General features: G+C 42.5%; 1 protein-coding gene across 3 annotated transcripts in view; it reads right to left on the bottom strand.

Annotated features, from left to right (window-relative positions):
• Positions 1 to 17,762, bottom strand: part of TIAM2 (TIAM Rac1 associated GEF 2) — a 155,775-nt gene that overhangs the window by 1,565 nt on the left and 136,448 nt on the right. For all 3 annotated transcript variants that reach the window (XM_003428281.4, XM_029052287.2, XM_007657824.4), the window contains 10 exons: positions 16,786 to 16,854; positions 16,346 to 16,471; positions 12,775 to 12,883; positions 10,741 to 10,920; positions 9,370 to 9,488; positions 7,692 to 7,800; positions 4,310 to 4,368; positions 2,850 to 2,955; positions 877 to 964; positions 63 to 217 (listed from right to left, as the gene is read on the bottom strand). In XM_003428281.4, the coding sequence (XP_003428329.2) occupies positions 63 to 217; positions 877 to 964; positions 2,850 to 2,955; positions 4,310 to 4,368; positions 7,692 to 7,800; positions 9,370 to 9,488; positions 10,741 to 10,920; positions 12,775 to 12,883; positions 16,346 to 16,471; positions 16,786 to 16,854 (1,120 nt within the window). The remainder of the gene's footprint in view (positions 1 to 62; positions 218 to 876; positions 965 to 2,849; positions 2,956 to 4,309; positions 4,369 to 7,691; positions 7,801 to 9,369; positions 9,489 to 10,740; positions 10,921 to 12,774; positions 12,884 to 16,345; positions 16,472 to 16,785; positions 16,855 to 17,762) is intronic.

Raw genomic sequence — 17,762 nt, 5'->3', positions numbered from 1 at the left:
GCTGAGGTAATCTTGATTATGAACCAGCCCCACACAAGCCTGGCACACTGATTCTCACATACCTAATTTGGCTGAGACAGGAACCCGATTTTTGAGCGGAACCAGACGATCCTTACACGGCTTCTCCAGAGGTAATTCGCATTTTATATGGCGCCGGAAATTTTCCCTCAGAATTGAACGTATCACCTTCACGATGTTGGTTTTGCTTTCACAGTCACTGGGTTTGAAGGAAAAATGCAAAGATAATGCCAACTCATTAGGAAGCAGCATGGCATAGTGGATAGAGCACAGGCCTAGGAGTCAGAAGGTCATGGGTTTTAATCCCGGCTCCACCACTTCTCTGCTTTCTGGCCTTGGGCACACTTAACTTTTCTGTGCCTCAGTTACTTCATCTGTAAAATGGGGATTAAAACTGTGAGACCCATGCAGGACAGGGACTGTGTCCAACTCTATTTGCGTCCCCCCCCCCCCCCCAGTGCTCAGTACAGTATCTTGCACATAGTAAGCGTTTAGGAAATATCACAGTTATTATTAGATCCTCTTAGTGTGACATATATGTGTGAAATACAAACTCCCATCCCCTCCTATTACCCTGTCACAGAGTTGGATTTCTTTTTATGAGATGGGACCTATTTCATTCTTCTCTGGCAGAATGACCAAGAATTTTGGTTCTCTTTTTAAATTAATTTTAATCAAATGCCCCTGTAACCTAGAAAAGAGTCTTTTGTAAGCTCATGGTGGGCAGTGAATGTGTCTGTTATATTGTTATGCTGTACTCTCCCAAGCACTTAGTACAGTGCCGTGCACACAGTATGTACTCAGTAAGATTATGACAGTAAATTACCTCGATTTATTTCCAGAAAACAATTACATTACCTGCAACACAGCTGAAATATGGTTTCTGGCCGACCTTCTACTTCTGACTTAGTGTGGATCAGCTCCCAAATGGCATTATTTTCTGTCCCTGTGTAGAAACAAAAAGCCAGCTGCCGTAAACACAGATCTCTATTTGTTATAACAGTTTTCCCCGTCTAAAAATGCATTCTGCCTTTTCCCCTCTGTATTACGTCTCTGGCATGGTTTCTGCTGGGTCACAGCCGCCAGTCCCTCCCAGAAGAACACAGGTTAGGCTAAGAAATCCCGGTGATAGGATTTTACTACAACAGAGGTGAGATGAATTGCACCACTTTAGTTGGATCTAGGCCAGAAACCTAACCCAAGAGTATTCTCAACCATTACTTTGTGTAATTTACACATCCAAATCAGCATATAACCAGCTCAAAAGTAAACCTGAATCTTTCTGATTTCCAGTTTCTAGGAATCACACTTTTCCACCGAGACCAGAATAAAAATGGAGGCAATTTCACCAGTAAAGATGTAAGCTCCTCTAGACTGTAAACTTGCTGGGGGAGGGAAACATGTCACCAACTCTGTTGTATTGTGTTCTGAACACAGTAAGCACTCAGTAAATACAATTGATTGATTGGTTGATCACTGTAAAACTTGTTTACCTTCTAAACTTCTTTCATTATTCACAAGGTCCACGAACCCAAGTGTGGCATCTCTTCTTGTGCCCAACTAGAGAGTGGGTTCTTGGAAACTAACGTGGACCGAATGCCTTCACTGTTTACAAAGGCTGCCTTTTTCTGACCCAGTTATCTTCTACAATTTCTGGTGCATCTGCCACAGTCTTCTTACCCTGGGGTGAGTGCACTCTCCAGCATGGCCCAGTGGCTAGAGCATAGGCCTGGGAATCAGAAACTTGGATCTCTCACTTGTCTTCTGTGTGACCTTGGGCAAGTCACTTCTTTGGGCCTCAGTTATCTCATCTGTAAAATGGGGATTTAGACTGTGAGCCCCATGTGGGACAGGGACTGTGTCCAATCCAGCACTTAGGAGAGTGCCTGACACGTAGTAACTGCTTAACAAATACCACAGTCATTATAATTATTATTATTATTAGAGTTATGTGCTCTTGCAGTAGGAGCGTGGACTCAAAGTGGAAGGGCACCTGTGACTTTAGATGGAACCCACGAGTGCCAGTCAGTTGCTCTTCCACCTGTCGTGTCCCCAAGGCAAAAAACACTGGTATTATTTCCTGGCAGAAATTTAGCCTGGCAATGACCTCCCCAGACCACCAGCTCTTCGGCAGGTGTGGGAGGAGCCATCTGGCTTTGAGGCAAAAGCCTTGAAAAATGCACTGCCAAATTGGTCCTAGAAATCAAATCTTTCTTTTTAGGAATAGGTTAGCATTCCTCTTGGCTGCTGAGATCATCCAGATCAATCAATCATTGGTGCTTACTGCTTGCACATCACTGTACTGTACTAAATGCTTGAGAAGCAGCATGGCCTAGTGGATAGAGCACGGGCCTGGGAGTCAGAAGGACCTGAGCTCTAATCCCAGTTCTGCCACTTGTGTGACATTGGGCATATCATTTCACTTTTCTGTGCTTCTGTTACCTACCTCATCTGTAACATAACGTTTAAAGCTGCAAAGCCCATCAGGACATGGACTGTGTCCACCCTGATTATCTGGTATTTACCCCAGCACTCAATACAGTGCCTGGCACATAGTAAGCACTTAAATACCGAAACAAAGTTCTTTGCCCACAAAGAGCTTACAATCTTAGAAGTTCAGTTGCCTCTAATTTCTGGTGGCAACAGGGTTTAGTTTTCTCAGTTCCATCATTTATAACGAAAGATAGGGAGGAACGAGATGTCCATAGAGAAAAAGCTACATGGACAACTAAAACCAGAGTTTGATTTAGTCTAATTTAGGTAGTGGATTTAAGAAACTGAAAAATCAACCTGTGTGACATCTGTGCCAATAAAGTAGAAGGAAGAGTTACCTGCTGAATTACCCAATCTGACTTGAAGAGCGGATAAAGGAATCAGCCAGCGGAACTTGAATGGATCCAAGTCACCATAGATATGTACTGATCGGGAATTAGAGGGCTGTAAGGTAAAAAAAAAAAGTGTCAAGGTTAATGTAGAAAACACTGTAGGAAGCACAAACACTTTCCCAAGTTTACTGAAGTGTAGTTTTGGTCCCCTGCGTGGCACCAAGCCAGGGTCTCAATAAATAATAATAATTCCTTATGTCCAAGAACACATGATTCTACAAGGTACACTTTTACTGTAACTGTTCCATGTATTTTGAGAAAAAAAGTTTACAGTATCCCTAACTTTTTAAACTCGAAGCATACAAACCTGCTGGTCAGTAAAGAAAAAAATTTTTAGCCTGTTGCATTTATATGTTCTTTCATTTCACTTCTAGCTGTTCCACAGGTTCCAAGATAACACTATTAGGAATGAAACATTTTCACATTTATTGCTGCTCACAATGTTTGCCAAAGGGGGCAAGGTCTTTAGAGAGAATGGAGATGCTAGTATTAGTCTCAGCCCTGGTAGCAGGCATGAGGCAAAGGTTATGTCTAGGCTCTGTGACTTAGTGAGTGCCTAGTGGAAGATATTCTTCAGTAACGCTTCAGAAAGGACTTGCACTAGGATCTTACTGGCAGGAGATGCTGTGTTGAAGTCAAACAGTACTTTCCTTTCCCCAGTTTACTCTCTCACTTTCTTTTTGAAGGTGGTGTTTGAAATTTCAAAGCAGTCCCTCAATGTACCATATGTTGAGGAAATGCCCAGGGAGATACAAGCAGTAAGACACCTCTCTTTCTCTCCATTCTTACCCTTGCTTATAGGCTTCTGCAGAAATGCCACTGGCTTCAAGCAACTTGCCTCTTCTCTCCCCATTCCCACTGCAACCCCCATGGCTTTGACTACAAAGTGGTGGTGTAAGTGCAGTGAAAAAGTCCTGAAAATAGCTCATCTCAATTTTAAACTGTGCATAGTAAAGTGGGTTGGAGAGTATGCACAATCTATTTAACATTCTATTATTGAATGTGCTACTGAAATTCCCCATGTAGTTTCTCACAGCTATCAACTTCATGAGATATTTTGAAAAAAGGAAAAGTAATCTCTTGTAAGCTCATCGTGGACAGAGATCATGTATGCCAACTCTTGAGTTATATTCTCCAAAGTGCTTAGTACAATCCTCTACATATAGTAAGTACTCAGTAAATACCATTGTTGATTGAGGCTGCACTCATTACACCAGCATTTCTTGCCTCTACATTCTAAGTCATATATTATCAAAGTCTTGTCTTGAAAGAAATGGGATTTGTTTAGCTATGCCAGGTAGTAATAAAATTAAAACATTTTATCCTGCTCCAAGCTGAGAGAAAGCGATACAGTGAATGAAGACTTAACCCTTAACTATAATTTACTTAATTTATTTGAACCCTACCTGTTTCTTTTTCATTTTGCTGTTTTCTTTGTATACCAGGATGACAGCTCTCTTAAAAACTGAAGAGAAAAAAACAATCCATTAGCCTATCCGACCCCTTTCAAGGTACCCCAGGAGACAGATTGGGAACTCATCATGCGACTGAGACTATGACAGCTCCTATTACCTTGTATTCAGCCCGGTTCTCAGCACCTAATTGATGCCCAATGCCACTATCATCATTGGTAAACTATCAGTGTTATAGTGTACTCTCCCTAATGCTTAGTACAGTGCTCGTCACATAGTAAGCACTCAATTCATTCAGTAGTAGTTACTGAGCGCTTACTATGTGCAGAGCACTGTACTAAGCACTTGGAATGTACAAAGTGGGAACTGATAGAGACAGTCCCTGCCCTTTGATGGGCTTACAGTCTAATCGGGGGAGACAGACAAAAACAGTAGCAATAAATAGAATCAAGGGGATGAACATCTCATTAAAACAGGAGGGGAGTGACATACCCAGAGCGTTTCTATAGGAAGATGAGCCTGGCAGCGGAATCAAGAATAGACTGGAGTGGGGAGAGACAGGAGGAGGAGAGATCAGAGAGAAGGCTGACACAATAATCCAGTCGGGATATTATGAGAGCTTGTACCAGCACAATAGCCGTTTGGATGGACAGGAAAGCGTGGATCTTAGCAATATTGTAAAGATGAGACTGGCAGGCGTTGGTGATGGATTGGATGTGTGGGGTGAATGAGAGAGCTGAGTCAAGGATGACACCAAGGTTGCGGGCTTGTGAGATGGGAAGGATGGTCGTGCTGTCCACAGTGACAGGGAAGTCAGGAAGAGGACAGGGTTTGGGAGGGAAGATAAGGAGTTCAGTTTTGGACATGCTGAATTTTAGATGGTGGGCAGACATCCAAGTGGAGACGTCCTAGAGGCAGGAGGAGATATGAGCCTAAAGGGAGGGGGAGAGAATAGGGGAGGAGATGTAGATTTGGGTGACATCCTTATAGAGATGAGACTTGAAGCGTGGAAGCGAATGAGTTCACCAAGGGAGTGAGTATAGATGGAGAACAGAAGAGGGCCAAGAACTGACCCTTGAGGAACCCCTACAGTTAGAGGAAGGGAGGAGGAGGAGGAGCCTGTGAAGGAGACCGAGAATGAATGGCCAGAAATATAAGAGGAGAACCAGGAGAGGACGGAGTCCATGAAGCCAAAGTGACATAAGGTGTGAAGGAGAAGGGGATGGTCAACAGTGTCAAAGGCAGCTAAGAGGTCGAGGAGGATTAGGATAGAGTAGGAGCCATTGGATTTGGCAAGAAGGAGGTCATGGGTGACCTTTCAGAGAGCAGTCTCGGTAGAGCGGAGGGGATGGAAGCCAGATTGGAAGGGGTCCAAGAGAGAATGCTGAATGCAAAAGTCAGCTTGGACACAGTCTTATGGGGGTACAGTCAGTCATCATTCAGCTACTGATATTCCATTTGAGGAGAGTCTCCTCCTGGCACCCCATAATTGTCTACCTGCCAAGCATGCCCATCTTCCTACAGAACCATCCAGGAATGCCAATCAATGGTATTTACTGAGGGCTTACCGTGTGCAGAGCACTATATTAAGGACGTGGGAGAATGTGATACTACTGAGTCAGTAGTAGACAGGAGCCCTGCCCTCAAGGAGTTTGCAATCTGATTGTTCTTCTCTAGGTACTTCCCGACAGCAGAGACAAGGGAAAAAAGGGGGTTGGGGGCGTGGAAACCCCTCAACCTAGGATTTTGAAGTAATTGGAACAGTCCTAAAAAGTTAATTTAAAATTCTTGCTTGCTCAGAGCATAAAAATGAAAACAACATTAACATTGAGCAGCTGCAGGCTTCAGATTGGCATCCCCTCTAGACTCATTCATTCAGTTGTATTTACTGAGTGCTTACTGTGTGCAAAGCACTGCACTAGGCACTTGGGAGAGGACAATACAACCACAGGCAGACACATTCCCTGCCCACAAGTTGTGGTGATTACGATGATAGTGATGGTATTTGTTAAGCACTTACTATGTGCCAAATACTGCAAATTAAGTGCTGGGGTTGACACAGGATAATCAGATCAGACTCAATCCCTGTTCCTCATGGATTCAGAGCAGAGAGAGAGAGAGATAGAGAGATCAGGGATTTTATCCCCATTCAACAGCTGAAGAAACTAAGGCCCAGAAATGTTAAGTGACTTGCCCAGTGTCATAGCAGGGAAGTGACAGAACCAGAACTAGAATCCACCACGGCTCCTAACTCCCAGTTCTACTGCTACTAATAACTGTGGTACTTTAGGTTCTTACTATGTACCAAGCACTGTATTAAGCTCAATAAATACCATTGATTGATTGATGTACCCCAGGCCTTTTAAGAAAACTCTCATCTCAGGGATAGGCCCCCTTAGATGAGGCAATGCCAACAACCCTTTTTTCCAGCATCTCATACTGTCCAAAACATGCATCATGGGAAGATTGACTACTTCAGATAATTGGATTCCACTATAAGTTCAGCCTATTTAAATCAGGCTTACAGTAATAACTAGCATTTGTTAAGTGCTTACTCTGTGTCAAGCACTGTTTGTAAGCACAAGGGAAGATACAAAATAATCAGGTCAGACACAGTCCCTATCCCCCACAATCTAAGTAGGAAGGAGAACAGGTATTTAATCCCCATTCTATAGATGGGGTAACTACAGCAGAGAGAAGTTAAGTGACTTGTTGAAGATCACACAGCAGGGACATGACTAAAAGGCCTTCTTTCTTATCAAATCTATATTTGCAAGGGAGTCCCACATTTATGCTGATCTTAGTGATTCGGAACTTTTTACCTTCTGCTCTGTTCAAAGTGGAGTGAGTTAAGTGGACCTCAGCTAGTAATCCCCAAGCTCAGCTAGTAATCCCCAAGGTGTGTGCCAAAGAGGAGCATCTCCTGACTTTCTTCATTGCTATTCTCTGACGGTTGAGACCAAAATATCATTATGGGTCTCAAAAGTGATCACCTAAATGCAGATTAGCTATTCCACTTTCTTCCAGCACCCTGCCTCAAGACAGCCATAATCTTTACTAGTGAATGACTGAGGAAGATGATGCGTAAATGAATGGTTAAGCTTGCCAACATTTGTTCAGTCACTGCCCTTGTGGCTACTAAATCAAGTCTCTAAACTGGAACCCAAATAGAAGCTGAAGGTCATGGACAGACTGGCATTTGTGGAACCGTGTCTGAGTGGTTTGAGGAGAGTAAATACCAGAGCTAACAACATAGTCATCCAGTCCTTTCTTACAGGATACTCTCCAAACTCACATGAGCAGCTACCACAGCTTACTTACGTATGGTCTGTTGACCATTAAATGAGAAATTTCTTCCCTTGAAGAGAATACTAACCAAATATTGTAAGTTCAAGGTCCTTTCTTGCCTTTCCCAGGGATAAGAAAGGATTCAACCAGGACACTGTCGAGTGCATCAGCAGTTCTCCCATTGAAAGTTCCGTGACCTGCGTTATAAAAACAAAATTACAATTAATTCAATCCAGAAAAAAAAAAGACATGAGCCGAAATACAGGAGATGACAGAATTTAGATCTTAAAGTAGAGGACAAGGATCGGCCATCTACAGTTTGCCTATAGGACTATATCTCTACAGGATGAAATGAAGGGCAGAGGTTCTGTGCCTGATGAAACCACGGCATTCTGAGAGCCTGCTTGCATTCTACCAGACCCTCTTCCCTTTGGGGTAGAACACGCTGACTACCTTGCCCTTGGAAAGTCACACACCACATTTTCATTTGAACCAAATGGAAGGCAGGTGAGCTTTGCCTTTTTTGAGCTTGATGGTAGCATTGTATAGGAAGTGGCCCAGCTTTGGTCCCAAATATAGTCAGGCATCCTGTCTAGAATATTCTTTCATGTAAAAAAAATAAAATAAATGGGTTTGGTAAGAACTGACAAACGCACAAAACAGGCTCATGACAATAAGTGGGTTTTAGAAGTTACCTAAAAATGAACTGAAGGTGACATTCTGGGAGCTCTAATTAATTATTGCAATCACTTACAACAATTAGGCCAGGCAGCTAAAATAATGAGGCAGACTGAGAAATGGCAGATTTTCATCTCTGATTCAGCGGGGACTTGTTCTCCTACACCCTTATTCCCTTTATGTAAAATCTAGAGAAGTACTGATTTTATAAGAAGGAAATAGGGTGAAGAATAACAGAACCTGCCATTGCTTGTAAACTACTTGAGAAGCAGTGAGGCCAATGGATAGAGTCCGGGCATGGGAGGCAAAAGGACCTGGGTTTCAATTCCAGCTCTGCCAATTTTCTGCTGTGTGAATTTAAACAAGTTACTTAATTTCTCTCTGCCTCAGCTACTTCATCTGTAAAATTCATTCATCGCATTTATAGAGTGCTAAATGTTTGCAGAGCACTGTACTAAGCGATTGGGAGAGTACAATACAACAATAAATAGACACAATTCCTACCCACAATAAGCTCACAGTCTGTGTACCCCATGTGGAACATGAACTGTGTCCAAGCTGATTAGCTTGTATCTATCCCAGTGCTTAGTACAGTGCGTGGCACACAGTAAGTGCTTAACAAATACCACTTAAAAACAAAACAAAACTCTTTGAGGGCAGGGAGGCTATTTTTATTCTTCCAGATTCTTAGAACAGTATTCTGCAGCAGCATTTCAATGGGTTAAATACAGAATGCCCAGCACTCAAGGCCTTCTGTGCCACTCTATCTCTAGCCTCCGTAGCCATGACACTGAGAAACCTTGGCTTTTTATTCAGGGGGAAAGTACCATTCAGTTCAACCTTTCCAAGATGGACTGAGTCAGAAGTGATTACCAGCAGCTCTGGAAAAGAGACTCATAGGAAATTAACAGAACAATTAGTTATTTCAGGAAAGAGGGAGCTTTAGTGTGTTTTTCCAGAGAAAAAGCAACTTGCTCCACAATGATACTGTTTCTTTTGACAATTAATGTCGAGATCATCTGAGGACTGAAACCATGCGCACCCTTCATATCATTAAGTGGATGTGAGCTAGATTTAAGCAGCTTTACCTCCTTCTCAGTGCCACTCTGTTCTGCAACCAGTTGGTCAAACACAGTACCATAATCTTCATATATCTTCTGCATCTCATTGATATGGCTTGCCACTTTTTCCATTGCCTTTAATGCTTCTGAAAAGTAAACAATGTGCCTTATTTCAGTTTCCCTGTTTTAAAAAAACCTACCTCACCCAATGCCACAGCTTTGAATGACACGGGGACAGAGACCAGGACTTTTGCAAAAGCATAGTACTTGCGAGAGTGTTATTAAAATCTTTATGATGAAAAGAAAAAGGGACACAAATTAACAAACAAAATCTACTAGTAAGTCCTTTCTTTACGGAGTACCTGCTGGCAGCAATGATACTACTTTGCTTTGGAAGTAAAACATCTTTCAGTACAATCGGTTACGAGTTTCCTGAAAGGTAGGGAAGGGATCCCCTTTTCATTAATTCTCCTTTTCCCAACACAAAGTACAGAGAGACTCCACATCAAGTCAGGGGTAAAGTCAGAATTAAAATCCTGGCCTCTTCCATTACTGTTTGAGGTCATTTAAAAATTTCAACCTGGGGAAAAGGTTCAAAAATCATCCTTTCTTCCATTCAGTTGCTGGAATGCAGAATGCACTGAGTCCTGACCTATAACAATTAGTCTAAAGATGAGATTTGAGGTTTAGTAGAAGGAACCTATACTCCATGCATCTTGATTATTCAGTCTCTCTCGCTCTTGGCACTGAATGTGTCTAACCTTTGAAAAATAACCTCTTCAGCCTGGGTTTACTGCTCATTTATTTGCAGTGATGACACTAAGGAATAAGGAGTTGGTGTTGCAATGATTTTAACTCATAATGCTCATCTGAAGCTCTTAAAAGAGCATGCCCCACTTCTCTTACATCCATCATTATAAAGGCAATGCTCTATTCCTCCTCTTTTGAAACAGAATCGATTGCTTTGCTACTTCTCACTGGGCAATGGGAAAAGGAGATGTGGGAGGCCAAGAACAGTAAGCACCAGTCGTTTTATACAGCAAAATCAGCAACTGACTTTGCTGCTGGGCTACCACAAGATGGAGCCTCATTCAGCTTTCCTGACTGGCTGGCTTGGGATACACAGACACATTGACATCCACCACCAGCTCTTGGAAAAACTCACTGGTTAAAGCCATCTGTTTCCATCTGCACTTACACATGTCCTGGTATGCAGAGTCTGGGTATCAACACATTATCAGGCTCTTTTTAAAATAAGTGATGAATACAAACAGAAAAATAAGACAGCCTGAAGGTGGAGAAAGAGTGTAGATGGGGGGGGGGGGTGCGTGGGAAGAGGTCATTCTCACTGCCACACTTTCCCTTCGTAAAGCCATACCCACATAGAAAGCGACTTACCTGTGAGGTGGTAATGTTCCTCACTTTCGTTGTCTGTCAGGGATACCAGCTCTCTGAGCAGCAGGGGATACTTAAGCACCCTCTGGACGGGCTTGATGAGATATGACTCCAGCGTGGAGGAATGCTGCTTCGTAGGGTTTCGGGCATCTAGGAATGCCTTAAAAGCTTTATCAGTTTTAGCTGTGGAAATAAGTTAGAAGCTCTTAGGAATACATCCCTTCGTCACATCTCAGCCAGCTTCAAACCGCCAGACGAGGGCAGCCGAAATCAGCGTACCTTGGGTCACTGCTTTTAAATCCGCTTCCCATTTGCCCTGTGTTCCCAGACACCCTTTTCAAAAAATCAAATGCTTCAGTTGGCCTATGTTGCCCCTAATCTGATCTGCTTTGTTTGGCTGATCTGTTGCCACTGCCACTGATATTACTTCAGGTCGGCTCACTGTTAAACCAAACTACTGGGGACTGAACCTCAGTATGTCAAATTTTGTCTGTGCAGTTTTTGCTTCATTCCGGTTCATCATATGATAGCTGCTTGGCGATCAATTCTCAACAACTCAGCTAATCCGTACTGAAATGAGCAAAAGAGTCTTTCCACAAGTTCGTTTATCAGCCTCTCATGTGGCCTGGCAGTATGAGAAGCAGCATGGCCTAGTGGCTAGAGCATGGACCTGGGTTCTAATCCCGGGCTCTGCCACTTGTTTGCTGTGTGACCTCTGGCAAGTCACTTAACTTCTCTGGGCCTGTTACCTCACCTATAAAATAGGGATTAAGACTGTGAGTCCCACGTGGACAACCTGATTACCTTTGTACCTACCCCAGTGCTTAGAACAGTGCTTGGCACATAGTAAGTGCTTAACAAATACTATAATTATTATTATTATTACTTTATCAGTAAGATTGTCTTTGAACACAGAGGATGGCTACATCTATATACCTAGCTTATATTCATCCTTCCCATTCAAAGATGATTCTACCGATGGAGTAGAGCCCAGCCAGGTATATGTCCACATACACTCTTTCCATTTTCAAAGTCTTCTTGCTGTTTGCATTCAAATAGTTTGTACCTGGTGTTCATTAAATATCATGATAACCAGGTGGCAAAATCTATTACCTACAATGTGATAATGATAAAAATCTATGAAAACAAAAGGTTGTTCCTTCTGCTTTTTGGATCAGCAGAAATGAAAAATGTTTGCTATAGCAGCCTTGCAAAACCACCACCCCCCAAAAAAATACCAGTCCTCACGTATTTAACCAGTCTTCTCTTGCCCTTGAAAGAACCCACTCACTAAAAACAAAAATGAAGTAAAATATTTTTTTTCCTATTTACTTGGCATAAATTTTTGTCCTGGACAAGGGGCTATTTTTAAGAGCTCTATCCTTTTTCCTTAAACAATTAAAAAGGAAAGTGTGGAAAATGCCCTTGAAAATGCTAGATCTCCTTTGGAAATAGCTGGCATAACATAGACAATACTGGGTCCAAGTTTTGGCCTAACTGATCTTTGCCAAAGCATCACCAATGGCTGTCTGCTCCTAAGCTACCTGGCCAAGTGATCTTTTCTGCTTTTAAACAACATCCTTTTCTTCCCTTGAATGGACCGAAAAAGGGAAATTGACCCTTTGTCTCGTTGCTATTTCCCCATCCAAGCCCCAGACCCAAACCACAATAAAAAATTGTCCCTCTGGTCTCTTGATGGGTACAGAAACATTTTAGTAGCATATGGGAGAAGCAGTGTGGTCTTGTGGAAAGACTATAGGCCTGAGAGTCAGGACCTGGGATCCCAACTGGGACACTTTCCTGCTGTGAGACTTCGCTGTGCCCCACTTCGTCATCTGCAAAATGGGGATTCAATAGCTATTCTCCCTCTTACTTAGACTGTGAGCCCCACGTGGGCTAGGCACTGTGTCTGACATCATCTTGAATCTTCCCCAAAGCTTAGAACAGTACTTGGCACAAAGTAAGCACTTAAATACCACAACTTTTATTATTATTATTATTATTAGCAATAGTTTTGTTAAGAAATGAGCCCCTTACCTCTCTCAAGGACCTTCTGCACTTTGTTGTGATTTGCACAGAACCCACTATACAGCTTAAAGTGGTCTGCATAGTAAAGGAATGAACCTCCCAGGGAAAACAGTAATTTCTGAAAATAGAAATTTATACATTAAGACTTCTGTACTTCCAGCAAGCAAACTGTTGTCCAGCTCTCATTCATTCATTCACTGTCATATTTACTGAGTGCTTACTATGCACAAACTACTGTGCTACAGAGTTGGGAAAGTACAATACAACAACAGACACATTCCCTGCCCACAATGAGTATTCCTCAATACAGCAAACACAAGAAGTTTAAGTGACTGACAAATATCAGATAACTATTTGGTTTTTCGAAGGTGGCTTTCCTTTTGGTGCAGTGAGAAGAGTGTTGTTCTGGAACTTTGGGACCTGGTTTTTATTAAACTCATTATGGGAAGGGAATATTTCTGTTACACTGTTATACTGAACTCTCCCAAGTGATTACAGTGCTTTGCTTTGTATAGTGCTTTGCCACTAATGGTACCAACCACCTCAACCAACCACTTAGGGAGTTACATGAGATCAATCAATCCATCGCATTTATTGAGCACTTACTATATGCACAGCACTGTACTAAACACTTGGGAGAGAACAATACAACAGAATTAGAAGATGGGTTCCCTACCTATAATAAGCTTACAGTCTAGAGAAGGAAAGATGCAAAAGAAATCCTGAAATGAACTGGTTAACATGGGGAGTGAAGACTAGAGAGGCAGCTGCCTGCTGGATTACAAGCCACAGCTCAGCATCAGCATTATACCAGTGGTCACTTGGGTCAGAAATTGGTCTTGCATATAGGCAACCTTTACAGGCATTTCTCCTTGGACACCTGCTAAAATCTCTCTTCCTCCTGGAAGTTGGATTAATTCAAAGTCTCATCAATCCAACAGCCACCCTCAACACTCCTACTATTCAACATATATGTGAATATTCACATATACCTATTCAGCATATTAGTGGAAAGAGCATGGGCTTGGGAGTCAGAGGACCCGGGTTCTAACCCTAGCTCCACCACTTGTCTGCTGTGTGACTTTGGGCAAGTCACTTAACTTCTCTGTGCCTCAGTTACCTCATCTGTAAAATGGGGAATTAAAAGTGTTAGCCCCACATGGGACAATCTGATTACCCTGCATCTACCCCAGCAATTAGAACAGTGCTTGGCACATAGTAAGAACTTAAATACCATAATTATTAATAGCCAATGTATTTAAAAATGTTTTCCATTATTCAGGCATTTCACCCAACATATTCACACTGCTCCATGTGTACTTCATTCTTCCATTGTTGGTAAAAATGTTTTGTCTATCGATATCCCCTATAAGATGGTCAAAACTTTTTGAGGGCAAAACATGGGATTTGCTTCTGTTGTACAGTGCTTTGACTGAAAAGCAAAGCTTCTTTATAACCCCAGACTGATCAGGCTGACTAATCTCCCCTCACAGAATAGAACTCTGGCTGGTTATCTAAACAGAGGAAAATCTTAGCCACTTCGATCACTGGCAGTCTCTTGCTAGACTGTAAGTTAATTCATTCAATTGTATTTACTGGATACCTACTGCATGCAGAGGACTGCACTAAGCTCTTGGGAGAGGACAATGAAACAGAGTTGGTAGGGATGTTCCCTGCCCATGAGGTGACTGTAAGCTCATTGTGGGCAGGCAATGTGTTTATTGTTGCAATGTACTTTCCCAAGTGCTTAGTACAGTGCTCTGCAAACAGTAAGTGCTCAAGAAATATGATTTAATGTACTTACAGTTTAGCAAGAGACTTCAATTGCACAGATACTGAATACAGAAGCAGTTCTTATAAGAAATGTTCTTATTTCTCCAAATCCCAGATCAGATTGAGCACCTTCCACCAGCTCCTTCTTTATCTTTCCTGCTTCTCCCTCATTTTCTGTGTAAACATACACTAGAGAGCTATAGCAGGTTGGGCTGTGAACAAGGTGCCTGATTTTCAGTAGCTAAAGAGTGTGGCAATCCCTGATATGGCCTTCTACACTCACATCTTTTTCCAGCTTAAGTGCCCGGGCATCTCCAACAACACTGATTCTTTTCACCTAGGCAAGTGTTACACCACAATATAGCTTGCTTAAGAAAAAATCTAATGGGTTGGGGATGTCCAACCTACTACTGTAGTGAATTTGCTTTTTGAACAGATCCTGTTTGGCGCTCACTTGCTAATCATCCATCAGATTAAAAGGGGGAGACCGTTTAGATCAAGGAGGAATATGAAAACATGAAGCAATATTAACGTGAATGGCCTCCAATATGACCGGGCTCAACTAGAGAAGGTACCTGTGAACATAGAAAATGCCATACTAGGTTGGCCTAAAAGCCCATCCTGTCAAAGACTACCTCCGAGAAGAGTTCCAAGCCATATCAATGTTCTTTTGGGGTTTAAGAGTACTACTACTACTAACTGTGCTATTTATTAAGCGCTTACTATGTGCCTGGCACTGTACTAAGCGCTAGGGTGGGTTACATGGAAATCAGGTTGGACATCTTAATCCTCATTTTACAGATGAGGTAACTGAGGCACAGAGAAGTCAAGTAACTTGCCAAGGCCACTCAGCAGACAAGTAGCAGACAACCCATGACCTTCTGACTCCCAGGCTCGTGCTCTATCCACTACACCATGCTGTTTTTCTAAGTACTACATACTAAGTCAAAGATAATGGGCTGAAGGGGAACACGGGAGCCAGTCTCCAAAATCAACTCATAAGTTGGAGAATGTTTTTCCATTAATTTATTAGATCACCAGCTGCTACATGACAGATTGTCTCTAATCTTTTTAGCTCCCAGTGTCTAGCACAGTGGCTTTCTGTGACAGTTTTTTTCCCTCACAAAGAGAAAGTAAAAAGAAGGAACAGTAAGATGATTGGGGGAAAATACAAAGTAGCTTTGTACTTAAGGGTTCACAGAGGGAGGGCAGCAAGGGTGATGGACTCCCTCTATTTTGACCTAGTGGATGGAGCACGGGTCTGGGAGTCAGAAGGTTGTGGGTTCTAATCCCAGCTCTGCAGCTTGTCTGCTGTATGACCTTGGGCAACTCCCTTTACTTCTCTGGGCCTCAGTTCCCTCATCTGTAAAATGGGGATTGAGACTGTGAGTCCCATGTGGGACAGGGACTGTGGTCCAACCCAATTTGCTTGAATCCACCCCAGTGCTTAGTACAGTGCCTGGAACGTAGTACGCACTTAAGAAATACCATTATTATCATTATTATTATTACTCAATGCCTATTCTAAACCGCTTCTCTTCCAAGGCTGCCCCACCCTGGTTTTTCCAGACCTCCCAACAAGACAACCACCAAAAAGCCAGTTGAATTCTGGAAAGCCTTGCAACCTTTTTCACCATCCACCACAGAACAACAATTGAACAAACCTACAGAATGTTTCTCTTCTATAGAAAATGAGGTTAAACACTTTAAAAAAAGAAAAGGATCTAGAGTTGAAATACATTTAAGCACCAGCAATTCTGCTGCTCCCCGCCCCCTCAACTCTTTTTCATTAGTTCAGAATGCCTACTCTGAACTGGGAAGGGGTTTCAAGTAGGCTGAAATCAGAAGATGATGAGATGCCATCCTCCAGGGTCTCCAGAAACACCTTCTGAAACTCCAACATCTCTGGAAGGCTTCCAAAAAGGGATTCCATCTAAAGGAGAAAAGACACCACAGATGAATTCCTAAACACGACCAGATTGCTTACTGCTGGCTAGTCAAAGTGTTTTTCATCTTTTATATCACTTGTCAAAAGTTTCCAAAAAAAAGCCAAGACTTCTCTTGGACTTCTCAAGTCTCTACATCCTTAAAAGTGTAAGTTTAGGCAACCCGTAGAGCATCAGTATAGGCTTGCCTGAGGCTTTTCATGGTTGGTAAACCTTATATCATTCAGGATAGATCTCTAACTTGAAGGCCAGTTCAAGTTCAGCTGACAGAGTCACCCAGAAAGAAGAGATCATTTCTTACCTCATCTTGGGTAAGGAATGTCTCACTTTGAAGCGGCTCCAAGTATAATTCAAAGAGGCAACTGAGATCCTAAAAAAAACACACAAACATAACAGCTTCTTAGTACGAACCTAGAACAGCCCAGGGGGAGGGCAAGCTGGGAGGCTGCAGAATTGCCTCCCAGCTTTGCCTAGACCCATGCCTTTCGCTCTTTAGGGCTGCAAATGTCCTACTCTGGCAACTGTCCTGCTCTATCTGTAGTCATCGAAGTGCAGAGATCACCGTATTCACCTACCTCCCAGGGACACCGACAACACTACATAGTACTGAGGAAGGATTTTTTTTTTCTTTTTCATTTCATAGAAGAAAGAGAAAAACATCCAATGGAAGAATAATCTGTCAGAGCAGGCCATTTTTTCATTCAATCCCCGATCCAAGGTCCAAGTGACACGTCTTACTGACTGTCGTGGGAAATAAAGAGTAGGGGAAAAGGAACCTCAAACTTTAACAATCTGGGGTGTCAGATGGTTAAAATATGTCCTTTTAATTTAGAGGCAAGGTGAACTAGGGAAAAGATGAATGTTGTCATCTCACCAGCTATCCCTCTGAATTGTGTGTACTCTGATGGGATGGTTGCATGTGGGGAAAGTTACTGAACCGTGACTCGGGGAAGCAGAGCCAAGGTTCAGAATCACAAGAAGCATGCAAAAACCCGGGTTAGAGCAGCAACCACAAAAACCTCCTGTTAAACATCAGCACAAAATTTCCACAGGGTCTAGCGAGAGGGGCACAAACTGCATTAGGAATTAGGTAGTTTGTTATTTGGTGAGGGAAAAATGAGCTGGGACTTCTTCAGTCATTCTTGGACAAATCAATGCTGCTCGTGGAGACTTACTCTAAGCCACGTGGGAGCTTGATGGCTGAACTGTGGCAAACTGCTGCAACTCTTTGGTACCCTGAGAAAAGAAATGGCAGAATTTCTTGCAGAGCGTGGGGAA

The sequence above is a fragment of the Ornithorhynchus anatinus genome, chromosome 2 (assembly GCF_004115215.2).
Source record: "Ornithorhynchus anatinus isolate Pmale09 chromosome 2, mOrnAna1.pri.v4, whole genome shotgun sequence".
Classification (NCBI taxonomy): domain Eukaryota; kingdom Metazoa; phylum Chordata; class Mammalia; order Monotremata; family Ornithorhynchidae; genus Ornithorhynchus; species Ornithorhynchus anatinus.
The sequence above is the reverse complement of the archived record's forward strand: the minus strand, read 5'-3'. Positions and strand labels throughout refer to the sequence as shown.